General features: G+C 40.9%; 1 protein-coding gene across 1 annotated transcript in view; it reads right to left on the bottom strand.

Annotated features, from left to right (window-relative positions):
- Window positions 1–16,588, bottom strand: part of LOC139286199 (carbohydrate sulfotransferase 8-like) — a 33,470-nt gene extending 16,882 nt beyond the window's left edge. Inside the window, exons 1-2 of the mRNA XM_070906932.1 lie at window positions 16,492–16,588; window positions 15,960–16,163 (exon numbers count right to left, since the gene is read on the bottom strand). Coding sequence (XP_070763033.1) covers window positions 15,960–16,163; window positions 16,492–16,588 — 301 coding nt within the window. The remainder of the gene's footprint in view (window positions 1–15,959; window positions 16,164–16,491) is intronic.
- Window positions 16,589–18,241: the final 1,653 nt, after the last annotated feature.

Raw genomic sequence — 18,241 nt, 5'->3', positions numbered from 1 at the left:
ATCGCCGTTTCAAACATTATTTAGTTATCTCCATCTTGTGGTTAAATGAAAACATCCAGATTAAAGAACAAATTCCAGTGTCATTCCCAACATATTGTTTCAAATCTCCTCATTCATTCATTCATTCATTCATTCAGTGATTTGATTCACTTGATAGTCTTTTATTATTGATTAGTCTGCCGATTATTTTCCTGATTAGTCGATTACTCTTTGGCCTGTAAAATGTCAGAAAACAGTGAAAATGCCCATCACAATCTTCTCCAGCCCAAGCTGACGTCTTCAAATGTCTTGCTGTGTCTGTCCAACCGTCCGAAACTCAAATAAATTCAGTTCACTGAAATCCTCACAAAAGAAGCTGAAACCAGAGACCAATTATTGCTAATTATTTTTCTGTTACTAATCAACGAGTGTAATCAAGTGTTGCAGCTCTGGAGTAAAAATAAAGCTTCATCAATAACAAATAGAATCAGTGGTTGCAGCCTCGGTCAGTGATGTGAAACTAAGTGACTGGCAGTGCAGTCACACACTGACAGGTATTGTCCAACCTATTAGTTTGCATGCAGCTCAGTCCAGGAAGTGGGAGTTGGCATCCCCCCCCGAGGACTGAACTGGCCTGCAGGCCTCTCAGTGCTCTTCTGTTTCCTTCAGTGTCTGTGGGCGTCTTCACACAAAGATGCTGCTGTGTGATCAGCTGCTGGACCTGAGACCGTGATCGCTGGCTGCAGGCAGGACGAGGTCACCGTCTGAGACCTCTCAATCCTTTAAATGTCCTCATAATAACATGACATTAGCATACATTTACACACATTCTGTCTAACAGAATTAATATTTCATATTCAGGGGGATATGTGCCCCCGCGACATCACATCAGCACAGGACGTGACCTTATGCAGATTATGAGGACGTTGGCAGAGATGAAATGAGACGCCGCCTCTTGATTAACAACGAGTGGCTGCTGGGAGGTGGATGGAGGTCAGGGAGGCTGCGAGGAGCTCATCTGCCCCCATAAAGACCTGCTCAGAAGGAGGCCTTCACCTTGGACCAGTGCTGACTCAGGAGCTACAGTACACAAGTGACAGATATTATACTTTATACACATATCAATATAGAAATAACAATAATCAAACTATGGCAACAAGTGAGATGATATGCACATGTATAGCAACTTTTAGACATGGATTTTTGTTCCAACCTGAAACAAATGGCTGTGTTGAAGGAAAAATACATTTGCTTTGAAAATGGTCATCAGTCCTGTAAGTTTACAGGATTTTCCAGTCAAAGATATAAAACGTACAAAAACTCTGACATCTCCCCACCAACTGTTCCATTAAAGATAAATCTGTGTCTGAGGAACTACATAAAACGTTCTGTCACATGTTGTGAGCTGCTTTCAGATTCTTCCATGTTGAATGAAAGTAAAGAGTCAGTGCCGTAGCACAGGTCTAAAGTCAGCCGTGAGGAGTTAAAAGGCTCAGCTGTAATGAAATAAAGCCTTTTACACTCGGCTCCCGGGAGACATCCCTGGACGCTCAACGCTTCTGATCTCTATTCAAAAAGAAAAACTCCAACGCACTGATTTTTTGACTCGCATATTAATGTCATTCTAGTGTTGAAGAGCCTCTCTTTCCCTTCAACTGAATTCATAGTTGCCATGGTTACTTATTTACCTGTTCTCAAATCTTCATTGCAGAATTCACATACATGGGCAGACACAAGGTTTTTATCTGGAAACAGTGACTTGTTCTTCAGTTCTCTGTTGTTCTATTAGATCAGGGGTGCCCAATACGTCGATCGCGATCTACCGGTCGATCGCAAAGGTAGTGTGGGTAGATCGCATGGCATTAAAAAAATAGACGTCAGCCTATCATCCATCCTATGAAATTTGTCACTTGATTGACATACAGGGCAGCCAGTCTGACATCTGATCTTTTCTGACACAAGCGCGCCAAGTGCGGCAAAATGCATCCCTGGCTGATTCCATTCAGTGCAAGTCATCAGAGTAAGGTAATGACAAAAAATGTACAGTTATATTGTGCAATATGGGTTCATGCAGTTATGCAAGGTACACCAACACATATTGTACATATAAAGAATACTCAATATATTTATAAATAAATATATGTTTTGCATTTTTATAGTAGGTAGATCATTTTGATTTGGTCATTTTATAAGTAGCTCGCATGCTGAAAAAGTGTGTGCACCCCTGTATTAGATCTTCCTTGTATTCTTGAGCTGTCCACCACATCAGACAAACTTTTCATTGTTCAAATTGTATCACCATCACGCTGATGAAAACTGTGTCATCTCAAGTGAATCTACTACAAAGAGACACAAAACGACTACAAAGACACAATATGACTACAAAGAGATGCAAAATGGCTGCAAAGAGACACAATACATCTACAAAGAGACACAAAAAGACTAAAAAGAAACAATATGACAACAAAGAGACGCAAAATGGCCGCAAAGAGACACAATACGACTACAAAAAGCCGCAAAACAACTACAAAGAAACAATATGGCTACAAAGACACACAAAATGGCTGCAAAGAGACACAATCCAACTACAAAGAGACACAAAACGACTACAAAGAAACAATATGACTACAAAGAGACGCAAAATGGCTGCAAAGAGACACAATACGGCTACAAAGAGATGCAAAATGACTACGAAGATACAAAACGACTACAAAGAAGCACAATGACTACAAAGAGACAGAATAAGAGCACAAAGAGACACAACACGACAACAAAGACCCCCAAATGACTACACAAAGACTCAAAACAACCAAGTTCCAAAACAGAACAGGGCCCCTGCTTTATTCTTTCTGACTGATGTTCAGACTCTATCCTGTCTATACAGCTGTTCATAAAGTTTTCCAGAAAAGCACAGATGCAGCCATCATCAGTGTTTGCTAAATGCTCGAGGCACTGTTCCTTAATTGTTGCTTCATCGCTGAAGAAACTGTCGGACAAAGTCAGTTTGTGTTCTCTGAGCTGCTGGGAGGCAGAGAGATGATCTGCCAAGCAGCTGTTGGATAAACTGTCTGCTGATGTAAGTTAACAAAGACACAGAGCTGCTGCGGTTGTGATGCAAATCAAGTGTGACGAGGACAAGGAGAAATCCATGGTTTAGACAAGTGGGAAACAGGAAGTGTTGCAAGACAAATATTCACAGTTCCGTGTTGTTAACTTTGTGGACTGAAGCCTCTTTGGTAAAACAAACCGGTGGAATCAGGTGGGTTTTGAACACCTCTGACGGATTCAGACAAACTATGGCAAAATGTACAAATGAGATTCAGCAACACAGAGCTTCAACTAGAAACTTAGTGACAACACAGAATAATGTGCATGTCACTCAGGTTATTTATCCTGGCATAAACAGGCTCTTTCTGTGAGGGGGGAGCAGCCAGGCAGAGTCATTGTTAAAGCAACTCCCTCCGAGAACATTAATTAAAGTGTACTGTTCAAATCAGGCTGAAGCGTGCTGTGACATGTTTTTGTTTGGACTGAAATAGGCCGCACATCACACATGTCACACTCCTGCAGCCAAACTTTCAAATTGCATTAGGTCACTTAAGGGAGGAAATTGAATCTGCAGCACACGGAGGGAGCTCGGAGATAATTTAATGTGCTTTCCTTCAGAGAGCTCTCGACACACCGCTGCCTCTTCTCACCCTGGGTTTAAAGACAAGCAGCATTTAAACAAAAGCTATCTTTCATGGGAAGCTGCTGTTTTAACAATATGTATATTTACATTTGTGTCATATATACATACATACACATACATATATACACGTGTGTGTATATACATATATATATACATATATACATACATATATATACATGCCATGGTTACTTATTTACCTGTTCTCAAATCTTCATTGTAGAATTCACATACATGGGCAGATACAAGGTTTTTATCTGGAAACAGTGACTTGTTCTTGAGTTCTCTGTTCTATTAGATCTTCTTCATATTCTTGAGCTGTCCACCACATCAGACAAACTTTTCATTGTTCAAATTGTATCACCGTCACGCTAATGAAAACTGTGTCATCTCAAGGGAATCTACTACAAAGAGACCAGTCAAAAGTTTGGGCACACCTTCTCATCCAATGGTTTTTCTTTATTTGTATTATTTCCTACATTGTAGATTAATATTGAAGACATCAGAACTATGAAGGAACACATATGGAATTATGCAGTAAACAAAAAAGTGTTAAACAAACCAGAATATGTTTTATATTTTAGATTCTTCAAAGTAGCCACATTTTGATTTGATGACAGCTTTGCACACTCTTGGCATTCTCTCAATCAGCTTTATGAGGCAGTCACCTGGAATGGTTTTCCAACAGTCTTGAAGGAGTTCCCAGAGGTGCTGAGCACTTGTTGGCTGCTTTGCCTTCACTCTGCTGTCCAACTCATCCCAAACCATCTTAATTGGGTTGAGATTGTGGAGGCCAGGTCAACTGACGCAGCACTCCATCATTCTCCTTCTTGGTCAAATAGCCCTTACATAGCCTGGAGGTGTGTTTGGGGTCATTGTCCTGTTGAAAAACAAATGCTGGTCTAACTAAGCGCAAACCAGATGGCATGTCGCTGCAGAATGCTGTGGTAGCCATGCTGGTTAAGTGTGCCTTAAATTTTGAATGAATCACCAACAGTGTCACCAGCAAAGCCCCCCCACACCATGACACCTCCTCCTCCATGCTTCACAGTGGGAACCACACATGTAGAAACCACCCGCTCACCTTTTCTACGTCTCACAAAGATATGGCGGGTGGAACCAAAAACCTCAAATTTGGACTCATCAGACCAAAGTACAGATTTCCACTGGTCTAATGTCCATTCCTTGTGTTTCTTGGCCCAAGCAATTCTCTTCCTCTTGTTGTTCTTCCTCAGTAGTGGCTTCTTTGCAGCAATTCGACCATAAAGGCCTGATTCACGCAGTCTCCTCTGAACGGTTGATGTTGAGATGTGTCTGCTACTTGAACTCTGTGAAGCAGCAATTTACGTGGGCTCTAATCTGAGGTGCTGTTAATTTGCGGTTTCTGAGGCTGGTAATTCTAATGAACTCATCCTCTACAGCAGAGGTAACTCTTGGTCTTCCTTTCCTGGGACGGTGCTCATGAGAGCCACTTTCATCATGCTCAAACACATTAAGAAGGCAAAACATTCCACAAATTAACTCTTGACAAGGCACACCTTGAAAACCAGGTGACTGCCTCATAAAGCTGATTGAGAGAATGCCAAGAGTGTGCAAAGCTGTCATCAAAGCAAAAGGAGGCTGCTTTGAAGAATCTAAAATATAAAACATATTGGTTTGTTTAACACTTTTTTTTGTTTACTACATAATTCCCAGAATATAACAGTAGATCAAAATATTACTGAAATGTTTTTGTATAGTTAATGTATTTTTCCCAAATAATATAAAGCAGAGAAGGTGAGAGGGCTTATTTCAGCCCCAAGTAGTGTCTGCAGTCTTCCTCTCAGGCTGCATACAGGCCAAGCAATAACATAGAGCTGCCTGAATGTGGCCTGAGAGGCAAAACCCAGGAAAAAAAGACCTGCAAAGCACTCCCTGCTGCTCATTAAGCTTATTGATCTGAGCTCATGGTAATAACTGAAGGAGACTCACGGAAAACAGAAACGATATTTTGTCTTCTGTTTTCAAAATGAACATGTTGACCTGATGATCGCCCTAGATGAAAAGTCAGTAAAGTTATTACAGTTCATGCTGAGGGGAACATGAGGGTCTGAACCACTTTTCATCACAATCCATCCAACAGTTATTATATGATATATATATGATATATATATAAGAAACATGTCTCATTGATGTATTCAGTTATTTTGACCAGCTCTGGAGGTCCTCTGTGGTCGTCTGGTCTCGATGCTTTATGTTTTAGATGAGAAACTGCTCCTGAGGTTCATCCTGAAACATCTCATCTGAATGTACGAGTGTATGTTCGGCTGCAGGTGTCCAGATGGAGAGAGGACGACAGTGATGAGAAGGTCCAGATACAGATCAATACGTTATTCAGCCAGTGGAGCCACACTGCCTCAGACTTCATTAAGGTGCCCTCTTGAATTTTCACACTCACTGTGGAGGATCTGAGTCCGAAGGACAGATCAGATAATGAACAGAGCAGTAAGGCGGTCATCTCCACTTTTATAGTTTCATGTTGATTTTCTCACTAAAGCATGGGTCTCAATCTCGCGGCCCGCGGGCCAATTGCGGCCCGCAAGACAATATTTTGTGGCCCCCACCTTGATATAAAAGTTTAATGTTAGTGCGGCCCGCGATTTTTGTTCGTCCAATGTGCGCTGAGAATGTGCGCACCTCACGGTAGATTGTGTTGTTATTTTTGCTACACAGCTTTCTGTAAAATTCAAAGAGGCATTATTAAACCTTAATAAAGCATCATTCTTTTAATTTGAGCATCATCTCCCCGTTAATGATCACTTAGTTTAATTATTGTGAAGCACTTTGTAAAGTCCATTTCAACACGAGCTCTGTCAATACATCACTTATCGTTCTTCTGATGTTTAATAATGATGACTGACACTTTACAGTGGTGACGGTTTGCAGAAACATGTGATGAATTTTGGGTAAAGTCGCCCCAAATATCCACAGCAGCTGTGCGTACTGATCAGCTGTTGGAGAACCTGTGCGTAATTCTCACTGAGGTCTAATGAGTAGAGCAGACGTACAAACGGACGTTAAAAGACCTTTACATCCATGTTTGGCGCGCTGTGTGACAGCAAATGAGGCTCGTGCATGTGATTCCACAGTGTGTGACATTAATAAAACAGAACCAGGCGTACCTGCTGCTGTGCCACACGACATATTTGATTAGACAACGCCGCTATGCTCCTGCTGCATCCATGGAGTTATTATAGAAAATAAAAGCCAGTAAATAACGCTTCCATGGGATAATGGTGTCCCACTGTCCCGGCTTGTTTCTATGACGACGTTTACAACAACAACAGCACGGCGGATAATGAACAGCCCGGTAGAATTCGCCTTTTTTTGCGTTCACTAACCCGGTACTTTCTACCATCTACAAATGTCATGATGTTCATATCATCATGAAAGACAAAAAGAAAGGCGACTGCTACCGGGCTGTTCTGTTCGGCTCAGCTATGTGAGAGGAAGCGCTGCCAGGTTTCTGGCAGCAAGGAGTAGGCAAGAGACGCCATGTTAAGAAGGAACGTTCATGTTCAGAAGAACCCATTGAAGTTAAATAACTGTTAGTAATGTAGTTTGAGAAGTTTGGATTTTTTTTAGCAAAGCTTTTTTTGTGGAATACCTGATGTGGCCCAGCCTCACCCAGACTCTGCCTCCAGTGGCCCCCAGGCAATTTGAGTTTGAGACCCCTGCACTTAAGTCTCTCTAAACGTTGTCCTCTGACTGTCCAGCCACCAGTGTTGATTCCCCCCCAAACCACCACACAGAGACTTTAAGCCACCACAAAGAGACTCAAAACCACCACAAAGAGACTTTAAACCACCACAAAGAGACTCAAAACCACCACAAAGAGACTCCAGTTAAAATTAAAGTAAAGATTTGTTCTCTGCTATCAGAGTTTCATTGCAGATTTTATCTGAACAATCTGCATTTGTGTCGATATCACGGAGCCACTGGATATTTGAATTGCAGCAGGAGATGTTTGTAGTCTGTTTGGTTTGGTCGTGTCTTTCTAACAATTGATTTCTTTAATAAATAGATTAGGTATCACAAATATCATGTTCCCTCTCAGCTGGCCTCCCTGCCCAAACAGAAGCTAAAATTAGAGACGTCTCCTCTGTCATTGATCTGATGCTTCTCAACTCTTTCTTCATAAATGATCAGATATCACTAAAACCTGACTGATTAGCAGGCCATTGATTCCAGTGCGCCCATAGAGTGGAAGAAGTGCACAATCGGATCTCAAACAGTTGTAATAATTTACAGGCTGTTTCGGATGATTGTTCTTCTTTAATGAAATCAATGCCTCTCAGTCAAAGCTGTGAAACTGAATCCCTCTTCTCCTCCGTGCTGTCTAATAATCTAATAACACTTAAGTGGCACTCTGGTTTCATCTATTCAAGACCAGGAACACAAATTATACCCTGCAGCTCTATAAATGAAATGTATGCTAGTGTTTCCTTTCAACACAGTAACACAATAAAAACATCTTTCAGTTTCAGCTGCCATTTACTTGAGTATTCGAGTACTGTACCATTTTCAAATACTTGAGCTTTTCTACTTTTTATACTTCTACTTCACTAGATTTCAGAGAGATACTGCAAGTATGTACTGTACATGTATGTATATGCTGCGTGTGTATGTATGGCAATTTTATTTATAGAGCACATTTCATTACAAGTGACCTCAATGTGCTTTAGACAAAATATAGACAAACATGAGAACAGAACATGTACTGTATGTATACACACACACACACACACATATATATATTTCATAGAAACAGACTAACTGCAGATGTTTCCCTGAAACAGACTAACTGCAGATGTTTCCATGAAACAAACAGACTAACTGCAGATGTTTCCATGAAACAGACTAACTGCAGATGTTTCCATGAAACAGACTGACTGCAGATGTTTCCCTGAAACAGACTGACTGCAGATGTTTCCATGAAACAGACTAACTGCAGTTGTTTCCATGAAACAGACTAACTGCAGATGTTTCTCTGAAATAGACTAAATGCAGATGTTTCTCTGAAACAGACAAACTGCAGATGTTTCCATGAAACAAACACACAAACTGCAGGTGTTTCCATGAAACAGACTAACTGCAGATGTTTCTCTGAAACAAACTGCAGTTGTGTCCATGAAACAAACAGACTGACTGCAGCTGTTTCCATGACACAAACAGACTAACTGCAGATGTTTCCATGAAACAGACTGACTGCAGATGTTTCCATGAAACAGACTGACTGCAGATGTTTCTCTAAAACAAACTAACTGCAGTTGTTTCCATGAAACAAACAGACTAACTGCAGATGTTTCTGCAGCTGTTTCTCTGAAACAAACAGACTAACTGCAGATGTTTCCATGAAACAGACTAGCTGCAGATGTTTATATGACACAAACAGACTAACTGCAGGTGTTTCCATGAAACAGACTAGCTGCAGATGTTTCCATGAAACAGACTAACTGAAGATGTTTCCATGAAACAAACTGCTGATGTTTCTCTGAAACAGACTAACTGCTGATGTGTCTCTGAAACAGACTAACTGCAGATGTTTCTCTGAAACATACTAACTGCAGATGTTTCTCTGAAACAGATTAACTGCAGTCATTTCCCTGAAACAGACTAAATGCAGATGTTTCCATGAAACAGACTAACTGCAGATGTTTCTATGAAACAAACAGACTAACTGCAGATGTTTCTCTGAAACAAACAGACTAACTGCAAATGTTTCTCTAAAACAGACTAACTGCAGATGTTTCCCTGAAACAGACTAAATGCAGATGTTTCCATGAAACAGACTAACTGCAGATGTTTCCATGAAACAAACTGCAGGTGTTTCTCTGAAACAGACTAACTGCAGATGTTTCCCTGAAACAGACTAACTGCACACACACACACACACATATATATATTTCATAGAAACAGACTAACTGCAGATGTTTCCCTGAAACAGACTAACTGCAGATGTTTCCATGAAACAAACAGACTAACTGCAGATGTTTCCCTGAAACAGACTAACTGCAGATGTTTCCATGAAACAAACAGACTAACTGCAGATGTTTCCCTGAAACAGACTGACTGCAGATGTTTCCCTTAAACAGACTGACTGCAGATGTTTCCCTGAAACAGACTAACTGCAGTTGTTTCCATGAAACAGACTAACTGCAGATGTTTCCCTGAAACAGACTAACTGCAGATGTTTCCATGAAACAGATTAACTTAACTGCAGATGTTTCCCTGAAACAGACTAACTGCAGTTATTTCCATGAAACAGACTAACTGCAGATGTTTCTCTGAAATAGACTAAATGCAGATGTTTCTCTGAAACAGACTAACTGCAGATGTTTCTCTGAAACAGACTAACTGCAGATGTTTCCATGAAACAAACACACAAACTGCAGATGTTTCCATGAAACAGACTAACTGCAGATGTTTCTCTGAAACAAACTGCAGTTGTTTCCATGAAACAAACAGACTAACTGCAGATGTTTCCATGAAACAGACTGACTGCAGATGTTTCTCTGAAACAAACTAACTGCAGTTGTTTCCATGAAACAAACAGACTAACTGCAGATGTTTCTGCAGCTGTTTCTCTGAAACAAACAGACTAACTGCAGATGTTTCCATGAAACAGACTAGCTTCAGATGTTTATATGACACAAACAGACTAACTGCAGGTGTTTCTCTGAAACAGACTAGCTGCAGATGTTTCCATGAAACAGATTAACTGAAGATGTTTCCATGAAACAGATTAACTTAACTGCAGATGTTTCCCTGAAACAGACTAACTGCACACACACACACACACACACACACATATATATATTTCATAGAAACAGACTAACTGCAGATGTTTCCCTGAAACGGACTAACTGCAGATGTTTCCATGAAACAAACAGACTAACTGCAGATGTTTCCATGAAACAGACTGACTGCAGATGTTTCCCTGAAACAGACTAACTGCAGATGTTTCCATGAAACAAACAGACTAACTGCAGATGTTTCCCTGAAACAGACTGACTGCAGATGTTTCCCTGAAACAGACTAACTGCAGTTGTTTCCATGAAACAGACTAACTGCAGATGTTTCTCTGAAATAGACTAAATGCAGATGTTTCTCTGAAACAGACAAACTGCAGATGTTTCCATGAAACAGACTGACTGCAGATGTTTCTCTGAAACAAACTAACTGCAGTTGTTTCCATTAAACAAACAGACTAACTGCAGATGTTTCTGCAGCTGTTTCTCTGAAACAAACAGACTAACTGCAGATGTTTCCATGAAACAGACTAGCTTCAGATGTTTATATGACACAAACAGACTAACTGCAGGTGTTTCTCTGAAACAGACTAGCTGCAGATGTTTCCATGAAACAGATTAACTGAAGATGTTTCCATGAAACTAACTGCTGATGTTTCTCTGAAACAGACTAACTGCAGATGTGTCTCTGAAACAGACTAACTGCAGATGTTTCTCTGAAACATACTAACTGCAGATGTTTCTCTGAAACAGATTAACTGCAGTCTTTTCTCTGAAACAGACTAACTGCAGATGTTTTATTGAAACAAACAGACAAACTGCAGATGTTTCCCTGAAACAGACTAAATGCAGATGTTTCCATGAAACAGACTAACTGCAGATGTTTCCCTGAAACAGACTAACTGCAGATGTTTCTCTGAAACAGACTAACTGCAGATGTTTACATGAAACAGCTTAACTTAACTGCAGATGTTTCCCTGAAACAGACTAACTGCAGATGTTTACATGAAACAGATTAACTTAACTGCAGATGTTTCCCTGAAACAGACTAACTGCAGATGTTTCTATGAAACAAACTAACTGCAGATGTTTCCATGAAACAAACTGCAGGTGTTTCTCTGAAACAGACTAACTGCAGATGTTTACATGAAACAGATTAACTTAACTGCAGATGTTTCCCTGAAACAGACTAACTGCAGATGTTTCTATGAAACAAACTAACTGCAGTTGTTTCCATGAAACAAACAGACTAACTGCAGATGTTTCTCTGAAACAGATTAACTGCAGCTGTTTCTCTGAAACAAACAGACTAACTGCAGATGTTTCCATGAAACAGACTAGCTGCAGATGTTTCCATGAAACAGACTAACTGAAGATGTTTCCATGAAACAGACTAACTGAAGATGTTTCCATGAAACAAACTGCTGATGTTTCTCTGAAACAGACTAACTGCAGATGTGTCTCTGAAACAGACTAACTGCAGATGTTTCTCTGAAACATACTAACTGCAGATGTTTCTCTGAAACAGATTAACTGCAGTCTTTTCTCTGAAACAGACTAACTGCAGATGTTTTATTGAAACAAACAGACAAACTGCAGATGTTTCCCTGAAACAGACTAAATGCAGATGTTTCCATGAAACAGACTAACTGCAGATGTTTCCATGAAACAAACTGCAGGTGTTTGTCTGAAACAGACTAACTGCAGATGTTTACATGAAACAGATTAACTTAACTGCAGATGTTTCCCTGAAACAGACTAACTGCAGATGTTTCCATGAAACAGACTAGCTGCAGATGTTTCCATGAAACAAACAGACTAACTGTAGATGTTTCCCTGAAACAGACTGACTGCAGATGTTTCCCTGAAACAGACTGACTGCAGATGTTTCCCTGAAACAGACTGACTGCAGATGTTTCCCTGAAACAGACTAACTGCAGATGTTTCCATGAAACAGACTGACTGCAGATGTTTCCCTGAAACAGACTGACTGCAGATGTTTCCCTGAAACAGACTAACTGCAGATGTTTCCATGAAACAAACTGCAGACGTTTCTCTGAAACAGACATCATTACAGATGTTTTCATGTTGTGTTCTGACTGAAGAGTTTGGGTTGTTGTTCCCTTAAAGCAGAATAAGCACAGTCAGACAGTTTAGTCTTCTGTAAACTGTGTTTCCCTCTGAGCTGCTAAATGTTTGTGTCTCTGCTTCATTTGATTTGCCGACAGCCTCATTGTTTTCATATGAACACATATAAAGCAGCAGCCTAATGGCAGCTGTGAAGCCTTTATTAGTGAACGCACGCTGCGCTCACAACACAGCAGTTACACCCTCCACTACAGTTTCCTCTGAACTCAAGGAGATAAGTGTTTGTTTGACTGGAGGAGAACAGCTGATGAAGACATCAGTGAACTAATGTCTGGCTGCTGCTGTGTTTTCTGCTCTGATAGAAACAAACGACCTCTGAACAGTTTTTATTTGGTTACTAACTCAGCCAAACTCTTTTCTTTTTTCACTTCAGAGACACATTATTGTTCCACATATCTTCAAAATATGCAACAATACAACTATTTACATTTCTTAAAGAATAACAATACAAAAAAGCAGACATGCCGTTACACTCCTCTCTCAACCACTGGTCCAAATTACAGACATGAACCTCTTCACTTTAATCTGACAGTAGTTCATGTCGGCCTCATGACTCAATAAACACCGAGTGACTTTTATGTAAAAGCTACGACGACCATCTGAAACATTTCTGTTTCAAGTCGACAATCTGAACTGAATGATGTCAGATTAGCAGAAAGACGAGTTTAATCTGCAGAGAGAGAAATGTGACTGTAATTCATTCATTAGCTCAATCTTATTTCCCTATACACAAAATCACTTGAACAAACTATGGAAAGGACCAGTTTGAAGTTTATAAAAACAATTTTCTCCTGGTGCTGCGACCGGAGCAGAAGAGGTTAAAGACACCACAGTAATAATCTGACCAACAGTCTCTACATGTAGTTTCACTGTGTGGATCAATAAATGAATATTCAGTAAAACTGTTCACATGCAGCATGAGAGCAAACAGGAAGTAAACAACTGAACGTGCTGTCATTAATGTTATAAAACAGGAAGCAGAATTCACTCTGTGAGAAAGTTAATGATGAAACTGTATCATGGGCTCACTGAGTGTCTTTAATTAAAGCTTCAACAATTGAATTATTAAATATTATTGAAAAAATAAACGTGACAGTCGTCTCCATTCAGAACCATAACTGACTCCCTTCTACTGCTCGTCCTTAAACACAAGGATGTTGTACAGAGACAAGTCGTCCACGCACAAAGACATCTCATCCTTCAGCACTAACCAGGTCCTGAATACATCATTAGAACATACAACAGAGCACGACTTCAACAAACAGCATGAAGAGACAGACAGGAGGACACTGGACTGTCCCTGCTTTTAATTTGAATTCAAGACAAATGCAAAGCAGACAATCTGACCATCACTCACATTTCACATCCTGAGTTATTTTAAACTGTCTCTCCACAGCTGATCCCGCTAAACACACTTGTGTCAGCAGATTATTTCAGGATGGAGCCTCCTGACATAATGAAACCACACCAACAGTCTCAGTAAAACTTTTATAATTCATATTAATGGATTTGTCACTCTTATTATTCTTTGTCTTACTTCTATTTGGTAGATCAGCCTTGGAAATACACTTCCCATGATGCTTTGTGAAATGTATACAGGACGTATAATGTCACCATGGAGTCAGTGAGTTAGCTGTGAGCTACAACTTCAGCCCTGTTTTTTTACCTGATATTTGTTTACATTTAGTCACATTGGGCCTAATTCACAAACAGTGCGTACAAATGTTTTACGCACAAATCTGGGATTCATCAATATTTTCTTTTCTAAATTTGTTCGTACTCTGCGAACAAATATCGAACTGCCTAAGACCATGCGTACGCACAAAATAATGGAGGCCCGGCTGTCTTAGAAAACGTAAACACACACCTTTTAACTAAATACATAGCATATTAAAACTGCATTCATGCTTCAATAGAAAACAATATTTCAAACCATTAATTTACTAATTACTAATTTACTAGTTTGCTATTAACAGGCATGCAGGGTATATAAAAGAGTCAGATTTAGAAAGCCTTTGGTTAGGTGCAAATAGACACTTTTTTACCATGGTCACTCCCCAAGACACTACACTAAGGACATCTACATGGTGATAAGAACAAAATTGTCCATTGCGCACATTTCATGAAGTGCAAGTCCCACTGAATGATTCAATATGTGCTTCATGTCTGCGAGTTCAGATTCAGAGTTATGACTCTGAGGAGGCGTCACCGTTTAAAAACCTCTGCTAGAGACAAACACTTTGCAGCCCGATGATCTTTTATACAACACACAGCTGCATTGTCAGTGCAGACTTACTAGAATTAACCAGAAAAGAAGAAAACTCAGTGAACAAAAAAGACCAATTACCAATAAATGGAAAGGGGTGCAGACACCACGGTTTGTATCACATGTTGGAACAGCACACACACAACGACCCACGTGCACACCACGAGCACGAGCGTGATGTGTCTATAACAGACTGCAGAGGGCAGCAATACCAGGCCACAATTCAGCAAAAGAGACGGAGGAGGAGGAGGAGGAGGAAGATGAAGAAGGAGACAACGATGACTCTGGACACATCGCCGTGACCTGCAACTCGAGGGTCATGTGACCAACAGGGTTAGTGTGGTTGTCTGAGATGTTATTAAAATGCGTGTGACGGACAGAAGTGACTGTATGTTTCATGCATTGAGCTAAACATTAAATATATCAAAGAGTTTAAGGGGACAACTCTAATAAAAGTGGAATATAGAAGTTAAAGTATTTTATTTTGAAGAGATCCTTACAGGGTTTTAAATAGTGATTTAATTTGTATGAAATTTCATGATAGAAGGTTAGCTGCTACAAGTCTTCAGTTTGTTTTTAATGATCATTGATATTATATTATAATAACCTGGCATTGTTAGCCAATAGAGGTGAAAGAATAAAGCACCAGGTTGATTAACAGCTTTACTGTGTTTTTCTTTTTGTTGTAGAAAGTTTAACTCATCTACAGGACAAGCAGACATGCTAACAAAGCTACCAAAAACTAGCCTCCTGACACCTTCAGCTGTCTCTGTTGGTCACATGATCTTAGGAGGAACGACGCTCCGCCACTTCTTCTCTCCACGTGAGGAAAAGCACAAACTGCTTGTGTGCCTATATTGATTAATGGTGCACGGATTACAACCTGCTACATCCATGCTGTCAGCGAACACTACTTAGCTAGATGTTTGGCTGACTGCCGCGTGATGATGATGGCGATGGTGATGATACTATTCAGAATGTCAGAATGTGTTTGATCGCTTGGTCAGTTATATTTACTAATGTACGTAAACCTGCCATGTCATCGGTGTCTCCAGTGCTGGAACTGCTCCTGCCTAGCAGCACTGACCTGGGATCTGCTGCTGGACCGTCTCGGTGAGGTCCTGCAGGTGGACCAGCAGCAGCAGAGATCCGGCTCCCAGCAGCAGGAGGAACCACAGAGAGCAGTAGAGAGAGCAGGGCAGCTTCATGACCATAGACAGCAGCCTCCCCCAGGCACTCCTGCAGCCTAAACTCCACCAGGCTGATCCCAGATCAGCCACGACTGCACAGCCTAAGGGGGTGAAGAGACCGATAGTTTACAAGCTATTCATAAAATATATACATCAATCAACATGTAAGGCTCCGTCCAACAGTCTGAAGAAGTTTACTGAGGAAGAAAACTGGAAAAAAAGCTGGAACCAGAAAATATTCAACGATTCATCCAACAAAAAAATGCTGAATGAAGATGAAACACACACACATATACATGTATATATGTGGTCTATATATATATATACACACACATATACATAAAAATATAGATAGACACAGAAGGTTTTGTTTGATGAACTGATTATATAAAAAGCTTTGCTCCAGACTGCAGTTGTGACTACTCTGACCACCAGAGGTTGCCCTCACTGTGACGTAAATGATGCTGAAGGGACTGACTGTGTTGAAGCTCTTGCGAGGACAGTCTCTGCTAGCGTGTTTGAACATGCTGGCTGTGTGTGTTTACTGTTAATGAATCTCACAGACTTCCTGCTGACTGCACACTTCCTGCTCCCATGAGGCCGTGCAGGAACATCTGTTTCCTTGGAGTGTAGTCAGACATCTTACCTCAGCAGGTGTGACTCTACCGTAGCGATGGAAATAAACTACCCAGGTACAGCACACACGCACACACACCTCTGAACACGCTCATAATGCAGACTGAGCTGATATTAATTTCTGAAACAGCAGCTCGGAGGATTGATGATGCCCCCCCTGCTTTGTTCTGACCTCAGCTGGTTGAAGCAGCTCAGTACAACAACACCACAGTGCAGGCATTTTGGGAATAAATGCCAACAAATGTCTATTGAAGAAAATAGGATCTCTAATTGATGTTTGGCTCATGAGGACTATAAGATTTCAGAGTAATTACAATAAAATGAAGCTTTTTCTAATTTCACTTTGAGAGGAAACTCTTACTGATGTTTCTGTAGTGACTCAACATTTACACATCGTCACCTTTAAGTTGATGTGTGGAACTTGTGATCAAACAGCTGCTTATTTCCACCTCCAGCAGTCACAGAGCAACATGGTCCTCCATGTGGAGTCGTGTTTGAGCCTCCTGATGGATGAAGTCCAGTATTCTCTCTCTGTTAGCTCTGGTTCTGGTCTCCTCCACCTTCTGAGGGAAACATCTGGCTCTTTAGCTGCTAAATGCTGCACTACGTTCAGCAGTTGGTCTCCGAGTCTGTCTGCGAACCAGGACAGATAAACCAGGAGCTGAGAGTGAACCAGGACAGATTCAGCTGATGATTCCCCACCAGAGACAGTCATTTATACATTGTTATTATGAAAATATACGTTATAGCTGCTTAAAAAACTACAATCTGAAGTTATTAGTCTTCTATGTACACTGCTCAAAAAAATTAAAGGTACACTTTTTAATCAGAGTATAGCATCAAGTTAATTAAAATTCTGGGATATTGATCTGGTCAGTTAAGTAGCAGAGGGGGTTGTTAATCAGTTTCAGCTGCTTTGGTGTTAATTAAATTAACAACAAGTGCACTAGAGGGGCAACAATGAGACGACCCCCAAAACAGGAATGGTTTTCCAGGTGGAGGCCACTGACATTTTTTCCCTCCTTGTCTTTTCTGACTGTTTTTCACTAGTTTTGCATTTGGCTAGGGTCAGTGTCACTACTGGTAGCATGAGGCCATACCTGGACCCTACAGAGGTTGCACAGGCAGTCCAGCTCCTCCAGGATGGCACATCAATACGTGCCATTGCCAGAAGGTTTGCTGTGTCTCCCAGCACAGTCTCAAGAGCATGGAGGAGATTCCAGGAGACAGGCAGTTACTCTAGGAGAGCTGGACGGGGCCATAGAAGGTCCTTAACCCATCAGCAGGACCGGTATCTGCTCCTTTGAGCAAGGAGGAACAGGATGAGCACTGCCAGAGCCCTACAAAATGACCTCCAGCAGGCCACTGGTGTGAATGTCTCTGACCAAACTATCAGAAACAGACTTCATGAGGGTGGCCTGAGGGCCCGACGTCCTCTAGTGGGCCCTGTGCTCACTGCCCGGCACCGTGGAGCTCGATTGGCATTTGCCATAGAACACCAGAATTGGCAGGTCTGCCACTGGCGCCCTGTGCTTTTCACAGA

This window comes from Enoplosus armatus, chromosome 6 (assembly GCF_043641665.1).
Source record: "Enoplosus armatus isolate fEnoArm2 chromosome 6, fEnoArm2.hap1, whole genome shotgun sequence".
NCBI lineage: Eukaryota > Metazoa > Chordata > Actinopteri > Centrarchiformes > Enoplosidae > Enoplosus > Enoplosus armatus.
The sequence above is the reverse complement of the archived record's forward strand: the minus strand, read 5'-3'. Positions and strand labels throughout refer to the sequence as shown.